Source organism: Martes martes (assembly GCF_963455335.1).
Source record: "Martes martes genome assembly, chromosome: 4".
In the NCBI taxonomy this organism is placed as follows: domain Eukaryota; kingdom Metazoa; phylum Chordata; class Mammalia; order Carnivora; family Mustelidae; genus Martes; species Martes martes.
In genome coordinates, this window is record NC_137891.1 from 148,314,181 (window position 1) to 148,331,694 (window position 17,514).

At 54.4% G+C, this 17,514-nt stretch overlaps 1 protein-coding gene across 4 annotated transcripts in view; it reads left to right on the forward strand.

The window, feature by feature from the left end:
* The first annotated feature begins 1,517 nt into the window (after positions 1 to 1,517).
* Positions 1,518 to 17,514, forward strand: part of SSBP3 (single stranded DNA binding protein 3) — a 164,424-nt gene continuing 148,427 nt past the window's right edge. For 2 of the 4 annotated variants that reach the window (XM_080801447.1, XM_080801449.1), the window contains exons 1-4: positions 4,750 to 4,915; positions 5,900 to 5,972; positions 6,205 to 6,266; positions 8,992 to 9,076. In XM_080801447.1, coding sequence (XP_080657573.1) covers positions 4,860 to 4,915; positions 5,900 to 5,972; positions 6,205 to 6,266; positions 8,992 to 9,076 — 276 coding nt within the window. In that variant the 5' untranslated portion in view covers positions 4,750 to 4,859. Of the gene's footprint in view, positions 1,664 to 4,749; positions 4,916 to 5,899; positions 5,973 to 6,204; positions 6,267 to 8,991; positions 9,077 to 17,514 lie in introns of those variants that run through there. The other 2 variants (XM_080801454.1, XM_080801450.1) reach the window with 2 other exon arrangements.

Here is a 17,514-nt window from a genome sequence, read left to right on the forward strand (position 1 = left end):
GCACGGGCTTGGCCAGCACTGACTGATAGCCCAGCAGGCAATTCCCCCGAAGTTCCTGGACCCCTATCCCCCTGCCTGCCCTGGACAGGGACAATGAGGTCCTCCTTTCCCAGACAGGCTCTCAAGGCGAGGTCATCAGCCCAACATCCACCAGACAGGCTTGGACGCTGGATTTTTGTACCCCCTCATCGAGGCTCCTGATCCCTTCAGGGAAACGTCTGGTAACATGAGGGCTGACCAGCCTGAGCCGGAGCCCCACTACCCCCAGCAGAGGAGCCCAGGGTTTTGACCAGACGCACTTCCACTCAATTCCAGGACTCATTGTGTCAGGGCAGGAGGGAGATGGGCTGCATGCTCAGTGACCACCGAAATAGCTGCACACACCCCCCACCCCCAGAAGGGGAGCCCTATCCTTCTAGCAGCTGTGTGAGGAACTCTGAAAGAGACCTGCTCACCAGGGAGAGGTAGGGACAGCCTCTGGCATCCTTGGCAAGCACAGTTTCACAGGTTGAGCCCATGGGCCTGGAGTCTTTTTCCTTTAACTGCCACCTTCTGGAGGTCTGGCCATTGCCAACCTGATCCCAGAACCCAGCATTTCTGCCCTCCGATTTCTGGCAGCTGAGTGAAGGAGTGGCCATTCTAGCCCAAGCTTGGACTTGACCTCTCCTTCTCCTCCCACATCAACTGCCTCTTACTCCTCATTCTGGTCACTCAGTTATTGGAGTCTCCTTTCACCATAGTTGCTGGGCACTGGAGAACCGTGGGTGAATGACGACCATTCCCCTGGGCAGGAGGAGTTCACACTCCCATGAGGGAGATGCACACATGTCCACACCTACACACTGTGACCTACTGCAGTCTGTTGTGGGTTGTTGGGCGGGGGGCGTGTCCCAAGGGCTGTCAGGGGACTCCTGGTCCAGTCAGGGAGCTCAGGGAGGCTTCCCTAGAAGGCTTCCTGGTAGAGGTGGTACCTGCCCAGGCTGGATTTTAGGATTAGGAGGCATCTGTCACAGAAAGAGGTTTTTGGACAGAGGATTTCCCAATAGCATAAGCTCGATGGAGTAAGGATTTTTGTTTGGTTTATTACCCAGTACCTGGAACAATGCCTGGTATAGTAGATGCTCAATAGGCAGGTACTAGAAGAAAGAAGAAAAGGGAGGGAGGGATAGAGAAAGAGAGGAGGAAAGAATGAATGAGCCTGGGGTGGATATACTAGCAATGACTGGGTGTATTCTGAGGACCAAAAGTACAGTAGTTCCTCGAGGCTGTGGTTTAGGTGGGTGGGGCTGGGAAACGGGCCTTATCTCATCCCATTGTTGCTGGTGTCCCTTTCTTATCTCCACCCTGGGCCCAGAGCTACTTCAGGGATGAGACCATTTTTTCCTTTTGTGGTTCCCCAACCCCTGGTACACACACTGAGTTGATGTACACACAGGTTCTGAACCTGTGCTGGGTGGTAGAGACACGCAGATGACTCAGACTTTGTTCCTCTCCCTGCCAGCTCTGGCAGAGGAGACAGACAGTAAACAACGGCTACAACAAGAGGCAGAATGACCACAGAGAGCCACTACGGAGGTTCAAGCAAAATGAGACCAAGCAGGGGGATGTTGCTTCGGGAGTGAAAAGCAAAAAGGTCTTAGAGAAGATGGCATCGAACGGCATGGTAACCCTAAGCAATGGTCCAAGGGGGATGTTGGGGTGGGAAGAATTTCCAGTAGAGACAGCAGGCCCAAAGATGTGGTCTGGTGAAGGTGGAGCTGGGGGATGCAGTGGGGAAAGGGAGGCTGGGGTTTGGGATGCTGTTTGTTTTTAGGGGTTTGGACTGGATCCTCTTGGATCACCATGTGCACACTTGGTTGGGGCTGCTGAGTGGTCCCACTTCCCAGGAGCCTGTCAACTCCCTTCTCTCCAGCAGGCTGGGGGCTCCCTGCTCCCTCTCTCTGAGTCCTCTCTTTTAGCCTCACCAGGAACCTACTGACACAGGGCCTCATTCTGGGTCAGGCCCTAGCAAAGGGCAGACCACAAAGACAGAGTGCCTGGCACATGTTCCCTGAACGCCACTCCTCTCCTCTTGCCACATTTGCTCCCAAAGAAGGTGCTAGTCCTTTTTTCGGTGGGGGTGTGGGGGTGTGGGGGTGTGGGAAGAAAACTGTAGAAGGGAAATCAGCATCACAGAACATGAGATTCTCAAGAGATAGTAAAGATCTTCTAACCCTCCTTTCCCATTTGACAGATGAGGAAAATGATGCACAGACAGGTTTGTGCTGCAGGCCTGGTGCTAACAGGGCATAACCAACTTGGTAGATAGACACTGCCATAGTCCAGCCAGAGAAGGGCAGTGTTTTCCTTTAGGCAGGACCTGACCGATACTCATGATCCTTATAATCTGTGGGCCTTGCAGACCCAAGATGAGTCAGGTTTCTTGTGAGTCAGTCTGTTGACAAGCCATCCTTGGCCATTCCTAGCCCATCAAAAATATAAGTCCAGGGGAAGGGGATGAACAGGCCAATTTAATTAGTGTGGGCTCTAAGGTACCTTAAGGTAACCCTATTAAATTAAACCGCCTAGGGGAAAAAATAACTGTAATTATTTCCTTCTCTCCCCTATCGTTGTATTTCAACTCCCTCCCAACCTCCATGCTTCCCTCATTCACAAAACAACCTTTAAACTAGGGGCTTCCATACAGACAACCATAGAAGAGGGTTCAGTATTTCCCCTTTTCGGTACCCTTCCCAGGCGATCTCCAGGTCCCAGCAGAGAACAGAGTGCGTCCAGAGACATCCGTAGGGCCTGGCTGTATTCTAATTTAGGGAGGCTGTTAACACTGAGTAGAACATTATTCCAAAAATGCACCGAGTCTCCTTCCTGAACCAATGCAGATCGGTTTGCTGCGGGGCATTTCTTTTAAAAGCCCCTTTTCTCTTTTCAACAGATCAAAATAAGCAAACTTTAATGGTAGGGAATTATTCTTTATTTTGTTGAAATTTAGTTCTGAGTTTTCCTACTTGAAACGTGTTTTCCCCAGGACACTGACCTATCCTTTAATTGTTTGGTGCGAGGCATGTTAGGGGGAGGGGCGTTACTTGTTTATTGGAACAGCGCAGTTAAAAAAAAAAAAATCAACCTAGGCTAACAGTTTCAAGGCTCCCCTAAAGATGTATCCAAACAGGCAGCCAATCAGCGCTTACACAGCTTTTTCTGCTTGACTCTTTTAAAGAGACAGCGCCGACAGTGTTTTATCACATTTAAAGAGAACCGCGCTCTGAAAGCAGTCAGAAAATGGGGGAGTTTTCCCCTATTTCGCTGGTTTCTGGTCTAAGGAGGGAATCATAGTGTCTACTTGGGGTTCTCAGCGTGGACACAGAGGAGTCAGCGGCAAATAGCTGGGTCACTCTGCCAGCACCCCCCCCATTTCCCATTGTACACCTGGGTCACTGACAATGGAAGCTTCCCCTCCCCTCAAGCCTGACTCTTCCCCCCCCCCACTCCCGAATTTAGCTCCATTTATTTGAAGTTTGCAGATTTCTGTGGCGCGCATTTCTACGTTGCGGGGCACCCAGGTGACGCCCCGGTACCCGGGAACGGCACAGTCTCCGGCGGAGAAGCCAAGGGGCTAACTTGCCAGGGCTGGCAGACCTTAGAAATTTGGGAGCAATCACTCTCCCTTCTCTTAGCACAAGTCCCCCGTCCCCTCCCCCAGGCTCCCCAAAGCACGCCGAGGACCTCTATCGCGCGGCTCCACTTTGGGGCTTTCCAAAGTATTTTAATGATGTAGTAAAGGAGCAGCCGCGCGCCTCGGCGCCGGCTCGGGCCGCCCAGCTCGCAGCGTGGAGCCCCGGGCCGGGCTCTCGGAAGGCGGACAGGGCAGGAGGGAGGGCCGGGGGCGGGGCGACTGGGGAGCAGACTGGAGTCTGAGGAGGGGGTCGGGGTCGGAGCTCAGGGGGGAGGGCCGGCGAGGGGGAGGGGGAGATAAGGGCTGGGCCGACGCGGGCCGGGCAAGGGGGGTGGTGGAAAGGAGGCGAGAGTCAGATAAGGGAGAGGGACGTGGCGGGAGGGAGCCGGTGGCGCTCCGCTTAGGGGTCCGCGCCCCCTCCCCTTCGACGCTGCCGCAGCGCCCCCCGCCCCCCAATGGTCCCCGCCGCGGAGAGCGCCGGGCAAACCCCCTCGTCGCCGGGGCCAGGAAACGAGAGCTACCCCGGCCCGATTCGAGTCCCCTCCCCACAGCCACAGAAAAGAGAGGCGCGCGACCCCGGGCACCCCCGGCTCAGCCGCAGGAGCAGGGGCAGCGGCTCGGTGGAGGCGGCCGCAGCGGGGACTGCCGCGGCCGGGCGCTGACAGGGCGTCCCTCCCGGGCCGCTGGGCCCGCCCCCGCGCGCCGATTGGCCGAAGCCGCCATCAATCGCAGGACGTTGACGCCCGCCTCGCTTCCTCGCCCGGGTAGCCACGTTCGGTTGAGCTCCAAGTAGACCAGCGGCAGCGGCGGCGGCAGCGGTGCCGGAGGCGCAGAGGGCGGCGCAGGCGGAGCCGGGCGGGCGGGCGCGCGAGCGAGCCAGCGGGCGGCCGGGCCGGCGGGCGAGCGGCAGCGGCGGCGGCAGCGGCACCCCAGGCCGAGCCGGCGCGGGAGGAGTTCCAGGGCGATGGGGCCGCGGCCGGGGCTGACGCTTTGACAGCTGGAAAGAGCGCGGAGCCAGCGCCTGGGGGGGAGGGAGGGGAGCGCGGCGAGGAGAGCGCAAGCGGGCGAGCGAGCGAGGCCGGGGAGGGGGCCGGGAGCGAGGGGGCAGCTCGGGAGCAAGCCGGAGCGGTAGCGGCGGCGGCGGCGGCGGCGGCGACGAGGCTCGGCGCCCTCTTCTCCGCAAACCATGTTTGCCAAAGGCAAAGGCTCGGCGGTGCCCTCGGACGGGCAGGCTCGGGAAAAGTAAGCCCTATTTTCCAAGTGGCGGCCGCGCCGTCGCCGGGCTGCGGGAGGGCGGTGGGAGGCAGGTGGGCGGGCGGGCGGGGGCTGCTGCGCCCCGGGCCCGGCGCCGCCTGCCTGGCCCCTTCCCCGAGGCCGCGGCGGGCGGCGTGGGAGAGCCCATTGTTGGGAGGCGGCGGAGGCCGGGGCGTCGGGGGGCGCCGCCGGCGGAGGGGGCACCTGGTGGCCGCGGGGCGTGCCGGGCGCGGGGGCCCCGCGGAGAGGGGTGGGCGAGGTCCGGAGCGCGAGCCTGGGCGCCCGCCGCGGCGGCCGCACTTTGCCCCGCGGGCGCGGGCAGGGGGCGCGTGGCTCCCGCAGCCCCGAAGGCTCCTTTTGTCCGCCCGCGGCGTGAGGAGTGCGTGCCGGGGGCTTTGTTCGGCGGGGAGCGCTCTCCCTGGCCTGCCCCTCGGCCTCGGCGCCCGCCCCGCGCCCTCCGGGGCGCCGCGCTGGGCAGGGACGGCGGCGCGGGCTTGGCCCTGGGCTTGGGGGACAGTTGCTTGGGGGGGAGCTGATGAGGGTGGCGCTTTGCTGCCCTCTCCAGAGCGCGCTGAGCACCCCGGAGTCTAGGACTGAGTCTCCCCGGACCCTCAGAGCTGGAGAGAGGGTGGCAATGAGTGGGTCGGGAAAAGGAGGGAAGCTCTGGGGTCGGGAGGCTTACAGAGTTTGAGAGACCTAGGTGGATTTGGCCCCGATGCCAGTTGGAAGTTCAAGTTTGGGGGGCTGCTCTCTAGCCCTCACGGTTCGAGGCAGCGCGTCCCCTGGTACCCACCCCCTGACTGCTTCCACCCGCGGCCCGGAGACAGGGCCGAGCTAGCAGCTCACCTCTGGTTGGGGCCACAATGGGACAGCGCAGACAGGGCTGGAAGGCGGCTGGCAAGGTCCAGAAGCGAGCGCCCCGTGTGATCTGACTCCTTCCCTCTCTTTCTGTGCCCCTTGCCTACTTTCCAGGTTAGCTTTATACGTCTACGAATATTTACTGCACGTAGGAGCACAGAAATCTGCACAGACCTTCTTGTCGGAGGTGAGTGGAACTCCCCCCCCAACCCCCATCATCCAATTTCTTGACACCCCCTCTTCCCCACTATTCTTAGAGCCTTTGTTTTCAGGAGCAGCCACTGTGGCCACCATTTTGAATTTTTATCACCTTTTGGCATTTATTGTTAGTTGGTCTTCACAGCCTTTTGGCTCCGGGAAGCCCCCAGCCCACCCTTCCTCTCTGCTCCTCTAAGCGGTCTCTGCTCTCTGCTTTCCAGATTCGATGGGAAAAAAACATCACGTTGGGAGAACCGCCTGGGTTTTTGCACTCGTGGTGGTGGTAAGTTTGTGTGATAGTTTTGCGTGTGTGTTTGTTTTGTTCTGAGACCTGGGTCTGGGTGAACAAAGACAGGCAGCCTGGAGCAGAAGCCCACGCCTTAGCTTTTGGGCTTGGCACGGACCAGGGCGCCTCTGGACACTCAGACCAGGGCTGGTGAAGGAGGAAGAGGACAGCAGAGGCTGGTTCCTGAAGTTTTTGCTTCTCTTTGCCGTCCTATTGAGAAGCTCCTAAATCATGCCTAGTGTTTATATAGAAACTCCTTTACTTTCCTATCTCTCTCCGGGGCACCAGGCGGGGTCTTGAAAAAACCTTGAAGGATTTTTGTCAATTCTGCATGCTGCTTTAATTAGAGGGAGTGTGGGGGTGGGGTAGGGCGGGGAGGATACCAGGTCTGTTTTACAGCTGGCCTGTCCCTTCCTTTTTCTTCTGTGATCACCAAACCTTTAGAGAGCAGCTCTACTGGGGCCTTTCCCAGGCACCCTGAGAAAAAAAGCAAGAAGGGGCTGCCACTTCCTTTAAAGATACTGATTCAGACTGACTGGACCTTCCTCTCCTCTGTGGGCCCTCCCCCCCAACCCCCAGCATCCCTAAAACCACAAAGTTTCATTTTACCAAGAACCTTAACTGGTTGGTGTTGACCTCACAGAGTGCTTGTAGTCGGTAGTTGGTGGCTTTCCCTTATTTGTGACCCTTTCCCTCTTTTATCTGGGTCCTGCTGGGGTGGGACCTCTGTAGGTCCCGGTCTCTCCTTGTAGGTTTGCGTAAGAACAGGGGCTTAGGGTCAGCAGGAATGAGTCGCTGTGAGTATAAGACCTGGCTGTCTCGCGGGACCGATTGGTGGAGTCTCTGGCGTCCTTTTGAAAAGGACAAGAAAGCAGAATGGCTTTTGATATTTTGGTGGAGTTCAGAAGGATCGGAGTGCCACGTCTTGGGATCTTAGCTGTGCGTTTTTACCTGACCACCAGTTCAGGTTACTGTTCCGAGTCTCTTTGAAATACGGGGGGGGGGGGGGGGGGATGAAGTGTCTGTTCTAACTTGCACAGAGAAAATGAGTTTTTAATTATTTCTGCCAAACTTGGAACTGCGGTGCTGTGGCCTGAGGATTCTACCTGTAGGAGTGGGTGATAGGTTTTCTGGGGTGGTTTTGGAGAGCAGTATGTGAGCGGGGTGGGTGCGTCTGACCATCACAGATTTTTGCAGAAGTTCTGTTTAGGAGTAAATGTTACTGAGAAGGGGGCCAGGGAGTTTGTAGTGTTCGAAATCTTTAGTGTGTGGAGAAGTTAATCCAATGTGTGCAGCTTCAGGGGACAGAAAGGAATGTTTTTGAGCCTCTGTCTGCAGCTACTAGGAGCCTCCGATTTTCGATTTTCTTGTTGTGTCCGATTTTCTTGTTGTGTCCGTAAGCGGCCAGGGGCCCCGCCCAGCCCCCGCCCCAATCTTCTCCAGCCTTGTCTCAGGCCCAGGAACAGGGAGAGTCTGTTGTGCTGGACCTGAGCAGTGGTGGCTCTGAGCGGCTGTGTCTGTGGTCTTGTTAGAAGTTGCTTCCATGCCATTCGACACTGAGCAAATGACAGCTGAGACTCTCCAGGTGGGAGGAAGCCTAGGCGCTGATTCGGAGTTGATCAGGTCCCGGAATTTGGACACCTTGAGCGAGATGGCTTGTTTGATGATCAGCTGAGTCGGCTGTTGCTGATGGGGACAGCTCTAGACTGGGAGTCAGACTTATGCCCAGGTGCCTGTTTCCTTTGAGTGGTTCCCAGCCCTGGGCCTTGGGCTCCTGACCCCGAGAGGGTTTCTAAGGCCCCGTATTAATACCAGTGACTACCCCGTGTTTGTGTAAGCTTTTACTGGCTGACAGATGACTTGTGGGTCTGTTCTCATGTAATACAAGGTGTTAGAGTGACTATACCAAATCTTGGAGGCGGGGATGAGGCAGAGCTATTTAGCCCTGCCCCCTACCCCCACCCCCCTTTGCTGGATAGGTGGACAGGTGCCTCTCTGAGGAGGGCTATTTCAACATGAAAGGACAAGATACTGGGTTGTCGACAGCCTCTCCTTTGGCTAATTCATATGCATTCTTTAGGGGTGTGGGGGGGATGGTTCTTGCATAAGAATTCCTTGGGGGAGGGCCTGGATGGGACTGAGGGGTGAGATGGGAGGGGTGGGGGTGTGCACTCTGGGCTCTGGGATTAAGAACCTGTAGGTTTTCTTTATTGCTAGTCACCCAGATTGCTCCGCCTATGAATCATAGTCCTGACTTTGACAGTTTAACCTTTTTGTGAAATGTAGCCATTTTGGTTGGGGGGATCGTGGTGAAAGGAGCACAGATGAAGGAGGCCCGGATTCTTACCCAGATTCCTATCTGTCCTATCTGAACCCCCATGAATGGGTTGTACTAATCCATCCAAGCTTCAGTTGCCTCTTGAATAGAGTAGGGTTAGTCACCTCCCTTAAAGCACCAGGGTAGTACAAGCAAGGTCATGGGCGGGAGGCATCTAGCGCACAGTAGGTGCCTCATGGCCAAGAACTAATACTCCTAGGGCAAAGGTCTGGCTTGCCAGAAGACGTTGGTCCATTGTGTTTTGAAGCCCGAGTTTAAAGGCTGGACATGTGGGATTATAGCCTTTGGGAGACCCCGTGCTGTTAGCCCCATACATTGTGCACTTGTCGCGGGTATACGAGTGATAATTAGTAACCTGATCTTATTTTATTTTTCAACTTGCAGCGTATTCTGGGACCTTTACTGTGCAGCTCCTGAAAGGCGAGACACTTGTGAACATTCGAGTGAAGCAAAAGCCTTTCATGATTACGTGAGTAACAAATTTTTAATCCTGGCAATAATTATAGGGTTGGATAGCTCTAACTTCTTTAGTACCAGAAGCAAATACACAGCCATTTGGCAGTGGTCTTTGTTTTCTCCTGGCCTTTTTGTTCTGCCTACCTCCCTGCTGCCCTTGCCCCGTTCTAACTTGGGGAACCGTGTTTCGTAATGTGGTAATTATGCAAAAGAGTATAGATATCTATCTGGAGGATAAAATGGTGGTGTTAGGGCTCAGCCGTAAGAGGCTGATGTTCAGAGCGGACAGTTAGCTACCTGGGAAGGGACTGAGTCTCCTCGGTGTTGGTTTAATTAAAAAATTCGCCATCGCCACCGCCACAAAACAAAAACAAATATGAAACTTGTGTTTCAGAGCTGAAGTGGTGGTTGAGTGAGAGTTTGGTGAAATGGACTCCTTCCTTACTTTCCAGGGAGCAGTCTTTTCAGATTATGTTTTGAGGTGTGTGTGTACGAGTGTGTGTATTCACACGTGTGTGTTTGTTGGAGGGCTCAGGTTATGCCCACTGAGACCATGTGTACTTTGAAGTCCTTGACTGGTCCATAATCTTGTGTCCAAAATGTTCTTGTGAAGATAGTTAATTTCATCACATCATAGCGCTTGCTACCCTATCATTCATCCTCTACCTGGATGAGTTTCTTAAGATTTATGAAATGCTTATAAGAGCGACGTCTGCCGCATATCCATCTCCCATGGCAGTCCCCCTCAAAAAAAAAAAAATTAGACTCCAAACATGGGTTGGAGTCAGAATTTATGATCAGATGAAACACGATCTGGGGGGAGGTGGGAGATGGAAGGGGAGGCGTCTGCAGTTCTTCGAAGCCTCCTTTCAGGCCTCATCTCCCATTGGCCTTGTAGATGGGTGTCTGTGTGTATGTGTGTAAGAGTGTGAGTGCGCGTGTGCACGTGCACACAAGAGGTGGTTTATTTGGTCTTGCACTTTTTCATGAGGTGGGTAGGAATGGTCTCCAAGTTCTAGGGCATGGAAGTTGGTTTCTTGAATGTTGTCAGGGCCCATCCACTTGGCCAGGCCACGTGTGTTCCCTGCGTGCAGAGGGGGGACGCACCTAGGACATCAGAACCCATCTGGTTGATTTTCACAAGTGCCATTACCATGAATGTCTTTATGGTGACAATTGCTCCTATAGTAGACAGAGTTAGCCGCTCCGCAGGAGGCTCACTGGTTTTGAGACTACTCAATGGGATGAAATCTTGTTTGGACTGAAAAGTTAATGCCCTTGGACCAGACCGCTGAGGAAGTGTACCTGTTCTTGTGCCCTCTCCAGGGTTGAGAAAGAGAAGCTGGCGCACGGTACTTATGGTCTGGTAAACTTTCAGTAGTAAAAGGTGAGGTGACTGGTTCTCTTGTGATGTGGTTCTTCTGGGAAAATCCATGGTGATGATCATAGGGTTTCCTGAGCTGGAGGTTGGGGGAGGAGGCCAGAAGGAACATTAAGCATATAAAAATAGTTGGTGAGTTTGACCTTTCTACCTAGTAAAAAAAAAAATCTTCCTTTTTTTTTTTAAAAAAAAAAAACTGTTGGAGAGTGCGTTCCTGTGTGGCCAGTCTTTGCTGTGCAAATGGTTTCGTTTTAGAGTTGTGGGGGATAGGTGGACATGCCTATTTCAGGTAAATCTCTTAATAGAGGATGTCTTTGCTATCTTTTGCAAGTCATTGGAGAAGTTAATAATTTTTAACTAAGTTTGGTGCTCTAGCAAATGATGTAAGGTGGTGGGAATTTGTGGTTTGGTCTGCATCTTGAAACAATACGGGTGGCCCTGAAAGCTCACATGGGTTTGCTTTCCATAATTTATTAAGGAATGGTGGCAGAATTACGTGGCGAGTTGAAATCAGCATAGATGTGTAGAAGATGCTACTAAGCGTTGAAGTCCCACCGATTGAGGCCCAGGATTCACAGATTTGGGGGATAAAACCCTTTTTTTTTTTAAAAACCTTTTTGCTTGGTGTTATTGGCCTGAGAGTGAGGTCGCGTGGGGGGAGGGATGGAGTAATGAACGGCGACAGGGAGGGAACATCTGTATGGTGGAGGAGTTATGGGGTGACATTGGATTGCCGGGGTGACAGGACCAACTGGTAAATTAAGAGAAATTTAAGACAATTAAGAAAAGGTACTGTCTCTTCTCTTTGGCCTTCTCAGATCTTCGTGTCTTCTGTCCATTCCCATGGCTACCATCTAGTTAGCCCTCATTCCTTCTTGCTAGAATTGTTGTTGTTGTCTCTTTTCCGGGCTCCCTTCCTCTTGTCTGGAATGCATGTCTCTCTTATCCATTCAAATCGTATCCATCTCTTAACTTCTTTGTGGACTTCTGTGATGGTTTCCAGCACACTCTGATCACCCCACCTCATTGTCTGTGGAGACCATCTATCTGTGTACACAGAGCCTTCGTTGGCGGCTCTCCACGTACTGGGCCCCCATGCTGACCACTTTGGTTTAGTCTCTCGTTTCCAGCTGCCAGTGGCCTGGTGAGAGGGGGATTGTTAACTCCATTTCACAGATGAGGAAGCTGAGGCCCAGAGAGGCGAATCCGCAGCTAAGGGGTAGAATGAGGATCCAAACACAGTCCATCAGCGACTCCAGGGTCGCGGCCCCTGACTGCCAAGGCTCAGCCCCGCCGGTCCCTGGCGAGTGTCATTCGTTCGCACCTGTTCCCACTACTTTCTCTTCCAGGCTTGTCTTACTAATTTTTTCCCTGCCTGAGGCTGTTCATCCGTCTACAGAGCTGTCCGTCTCTGTAGCTCCCACAGTACCTTGCACACAGTAGGCATGCGTGCTCATTGAATGAAGGGATTAAGGACCTACAGGTAAGGAAAAATAGGTCATTTGGGCTCACTGACGAGCCTGGCCTAGAACAGCCATTGGCGTGTTGGAAGATGTTCCTTCGGTGCTTTCACTTTTGCTGGGTGGTCTTGAGTGAGGTGTTCTAACGCTGGTTAACTAGTTACCTTACATCCTGTCGGTAAGAGTGGGCAGTAACTGGCCTTCCCTCTGCCGTTGAGGTGAGTCAGAGATTCTTCTGGTTTGTGGGGGAGTCTGTGTAGCCCAGGTGCCACCCAGGCCTTGGTGGGGGTAGTGAGTATCAAGTTCTTGCGGGGCAGGGGTTGGGGAAGGGTTGCCCGGTTGCTGCTGTGGGGCTAGAACGGTCTTGGAAAAGGACCTCAACTGGGAAGATCCTGGTCTCTGCTCTCCTAGGGAAAAGATTTTGTGTTCTTGACAAATTGTCTCCCCTTCTTGACAGCAGGGTCAGGGATCAGGTGATGGTAAAGGTTCCTCTCAGGTCAAAGCCAGGCTGTAGGGCCTGGAATGAACCAGGTGACTCAGTGGGGGCGGGGGCTTACATTTTCTTTGAATTGCTGAGTTTTCATTTGAGTCAGTCTGTCCTCTCTCCTGCCCTCCCCCGAGCCCCCAAACACCTGGAACGTTATTTGTAAGCCCTGTTGTTGACCACGTGTAACGTGGAGTGTTTGGACATTCAGTATGAGAATAGACTTTTCTGAGAAATCGGTTTATCCTAAGTCAGAAGAGCCCCGAGGCCCTGGGAGGAGGCTCATGGGGACCCTGCTGTGGTTTTGGGGGGCTCTTCTACTCTCACCAGAGTGGCACTCCTCAGGGTATCGGTAAAAGGCCTTGGGGTGTCATTGGGTTCTCTTAGATCCTGTTGTCTGGGGCCTGGTCTTTTGTGGGGTGGACACCTGTTCCACCTGTGTCTCTCACCTCGGGCCAACTTCTCCGCTTGCTTCCCCCCACCCCCCCGGCCCGTGTGGCTGGTAGAAAGAAGTATTTTCGGTGCCTTCTCGGCTGCCAATGGCCCTTTCCCTTGTGTGGTAGCTAAATGTGTGTTTTCTTCTTGGTGGAGGAATGAGTGGAGTAGGTGTGCCCTGGCGGTGCAGCCTCTGAGCTGGAGGCGCTGGAGAGCCATGGGGGCTCCTTGCACGGCTCATGTCACGGCAGTCCTTTTAAAGCCTTTCAGGGCAGGCTTGTAGTTGGGCCTCATGGTGGCTTTATTGGTCAGGGGTTATTGTTGAGTTTCAGCCCCATTTCACAGATGAGGAAACCGAGGCCTGGAGTTCAGATAGTCTGTGCAGGGGCATGTAGCGGGGGTCGGGGGGTGGTGGCAGAGCTGGGACCAAATATGGATCTTTCAGGTTCTTCCTCTCAACTTTTGACAGCCCTCATTTATGAACAGAATTCCTGCTGAATGGAGGGGAGGTGCTGGCATTTGACCCCAAGTGTGCCCATGTATAGTCACTGAGGAAATGCATTTGGCAGCAAGTTAGTCTGAAGCCCCTGAGAGGTGAACTGCGGAATCACTGGCAGTGGGGGACGGGAGCTCGGGAAGGGAGTTTGTTCTGGTACAGTGGCTCTCTTGGCAGGGAAAATGTGATAAAAGCTCTGGCCTTTCCTTCCAGAAAATACCAGTGTCCCCACAAAGGAGACTTTGTACCTGATTTCGGAAGGTGTGCAGACTGCTGCCCCTGACCCTGGCCCCTCTGTGATTCCCAGGGAAGAACTTGGGGCGGATACTAGACATGGAATCCCATGACCTTGATGAGCGTGGAGCCTCAGTTTCTCCGCTCTGAAGACCTGAGGTCCCTTTCTGCTCTGCCGTCGTGAGCCCCTGACAAGGAGGGCCTGGCTCCCTTTCCCCCATGCCCCCAGCTGTGAGCCTGTGTCTCCAGGCTGCCAGGGGGGATTAGGCAAGTGCCCCAGAGGCCTAGGCGTGGACGTGAGCTGAGGTATTTGTGGCTCTGTGGCAGGGGTCCAGCGTCCTTGGTGGGTTTGAAATAGCAAAGTGATATTTGAGAGGGCTCTCCTTGGATGTGCTGAGCTGGGGTTCCTGCCAGGCGAGGAGTGTCCGTGCCTGCCAGAACCCTTTCGGGGGGCAGGGGCGGGAGGGGGCGGGAGAGGACAGCAGTGCAGGCAGAATGGGAGGGGAAGGGCCACGACGTGCCTCTGAGGAGCTGGGGAGTGCTCTCCCCAGAGATAAGCCAGCCTAGCCATCTGCCCAGAGGTCCTGGCAAGTTCGTAGCAGTTGCCTTTGGCTCTGACCCTTGGCACCCTTGTGTGGCAGATTAAAAAAACAAAACATACACACAGTTATTTCTTTCCCCACCCGCCTTGGAGCTTAGACTTTGTGTTGCACCCTTTCTTCGGGCTCCTACCCCATTTGCTGCCATTCCTCTTACCCCAAAGGCTGCCAGACTCTTCCATCGGTAGCTAATTAAACACTAAATGAGTAACTGGAATTGCATCTTGCCAGCACCCAGGCTGTGCAGCCACCTTAATGGGTTTCAAGTGGCGGCAAGACCCCAAATTGCAAATCCTTGCCCTTTATTTCAAGGCAGGAGGTGGGGCCGGGGCAGGGGCGGGTAGAGTGGTGGGGACCCAAACAAAGTTTTTGGCAGTGGTCACTTCATTTGAACTCCAAGACCAGCCGTGTGCACGTCTCTGCATAATGCCATCTTTGTTAGCTAAGCATTTGCAAACTTGGACCAAGAGTTAGCTCTGTGGGCCACTGGGCGGGAGGAGCCAGAGACACCCAGCTCTCCCTGCAGTGTCCCTGAGGCTGTCTTAATTTTCCAGGGGAAGCGGGTGCTCTAGTGGAGACCTCAGGCCAGACTTGCCTGGCCCCCTTCCCCTGACTTGTGTGTGTGTGTGTGTGTGTGTGTGTGTGTTTAAGTCTTAAGAGGGAGAAGTGGAAGGGAGGTGTGTGCGCTTGAGGGCCTGTCAGCCAAGATAACAGAAATGTTACACTAGCTGTAGCCTTTATAATAGTGTCTAGGGTTTAGAGTATTTAGAAAAATTAATCTTTTTTAGCTTGGTAATAATTCTGACCACGGCACAAGTGCATTAGACGATTCACATAAACTTCTTTAATACATGTTGCTAGGAGCTTACAGCAAATAGACAATAACGATTGTTTGTTTTTGATTCGCCAGGGTAATGGGGTTTTCTGGAGCCCTGGCGAATGGGCTTAAGAAATGCTTCTCTCCCGTGTTTTGGTTTTTTTTCTTGGGTCTTGAATCCTCTGGATTTTGAAGGGCTTGGGCTCTGGCTGGTGGCTTGGACGCACACCTAAGTTCAGCCCTCACTCTTGGTTCCTGGCAGGATGATAGACTTTTGTGTTCCCTGCTGTGTGGGTGGGGGAGTGGTGATCCCTTGGCACGGTTGTCATGAGAGTTGAGTAGTATCCCCTACATAGAATGGTTGTCTCTCTGTGCCTGGTGCCTGGTGAGTTTGTTTCTTTTGTCTCTGCAGCCCTAAAGTTTCCCTCCAAAACTTTTAATACAATGGGGACAACAGCATCTTTTTCTGGGAGGGCAAGCTGGCCTGAGGGAAGTGGACACTTTAATTTCCCATGGATGCCCGCCAGTGTCTACGTTCCCCTGATGTGCCATGGCATCCCCCTTCCATACCAGCTGTCTTGTCTCCTCCCCACGCCCCTGCAAGGGGCAGAGCGGGCAGTCCTGCCACAAGCTTGCTCCGATAAGTGCTCCCCGGAGACGTCTGCACCCCTTATCTGTGTGGGGCAGAGAAGTCCTGTCCCCATCCCGCATGGTGAAGTGGTAAAGACCCAGAGGGGGCTTGTGACTTGACATCAGCAGAAATCAGGATTCAGATTTTGGCTCCACAACAACCCCTTGTTCCTGGGGGAGCCTCTGCTGCTCAAGGTCCATTCTCTCCATGGTGGAATAGGCACAGGGTCATCCTGGCTCATCCTGCTGCAGAGGGGTTGAGAGAAAGCAAGGAAGCCCGGCCAGAGGTTAGTTGTGCGGTAAGGTGCTGTGTAGACGGTGACAGGAATGGACGGGGTCGAAAGCCGCTAAGTCGAGTTCCCCTGTTCGATATGGAGACTGCCCTTGCCCGCCTCCCATCTCACTCAACTTTTTGATGGTGCTAGGAGTCCCAAGAAGGAGCCTTAGGAAGCCAGCTGGGGAAGGGTAGCTGTCGCGGGTCTGTGGGAGGCTGATGCTGGTGCGGGGCTGCTTCCTGGTTGGGCTTCCTGGCCCAGCCTGAAGGACGTGGCGGTTAGTCGGCTCCCAGACCAGGAGCAGGAGACGCTGAGGTGTGTGCGGTGCTGGTCTGATTCACTGACTGGCTGCCTGCTCCGTTCACCGTCTCACTGAAGAGACAGATGCAGGCCAGGATGGGCTAAGTGCTCCGAAAGTCCTCGTGCGGGATGATCTCTGTCTTCCGAGGGACCAGGTTGCTGTCAGGACAGGTGGTGGGCGAAGGTGAACGGTCCCAGCCCCTGTGGCTGCCGAGAGATGTATTTAGCGTATATCTGTCTGCAGCAGGGTTGGAGGTGATGGAACTGGACGTCACCTCGTCATCTAACAAGTAGGTCAGCTGAGCTGCAGGGGCACCTCACCTGAGGTCTCCAGTAGGACTCACACCTGCAGACCCCATCGGGATCCAGGACACTTTCCTCTGCCTTGTTGCACTCCAATTGACGTGCAGACTCAGGCACGTCAATTGGCCTCTCTGTTTCTCTACTTCCTTAGGTAGAAAATGGGGTTGATGACCTCGTAAGGTTGTCCTCAGGTTGAAATGAGCTGAGGTGCCTTCACGCACCCGGCACCCTGCCTCTCTGATAGGGCCCGTCACGGCAGAAGCACCGCACCAGTGTGTGTTACTCCTTTTGTGACTGCACCTGGGGCCCTGGATGGATCCTGGTTTTCTCGTGGCCAGAAGGGCGGCAGCAGCAGAGTGGGCTTGGTGTGGGAGGTATGTGCCCCTGGACTTGAACTGTCACGGGCTGCCTCACCTGTTGATTAGCGCTCTGGATCCCTGGGTACGAATCTACCATCTTCTAAGTACTCCTGAGCAGCTGGGGGCTGGGATCACACACACAGCCTCCAGACCAGCCCAGGTGCTCGTGAGAATGAAATGAGACACGCCCAGGGGTACCCTGGCTGGCACCTGGACTGGGTTGTTCATTCAGGCGTCCGTTTTCTCTTCTGCTGTCCACGTCTTGACCTAGGAACCTGGAGCTTTCCCCTGCTCCTCCTCTGACCCTTTGTGTGGTCCCTGCTTGGTACCACACCACCTGAGATGGGGGCTTTTTCCTCACCTGCCCTCTGGCCCTTCTGTAGGGCAGATGCCAGCCTGGAATGTGGTGGTCTCCGCCAGGCCTGCCAGAACCCACCCCCATGGGAACACCCCTCCTTTCTTCTTTTATCCCCAGGAACTCTGTGTCTGTATTCACTTGCTACTTGCTGCCCAGAAGGAGAATGGTTAGGGTCAAGGTTGTATCTCTTCCCTTCCCAGCTTGTAGATTGCAAGTTCTTGAAGGTCAGGAATGCTTATCTGTACCCCCTGTGTGCCACCCCCCACTCCTGGGTCCTATTTCAGAGTCTTGAATAAATCCCTAAACTGGGGAGCTGGACT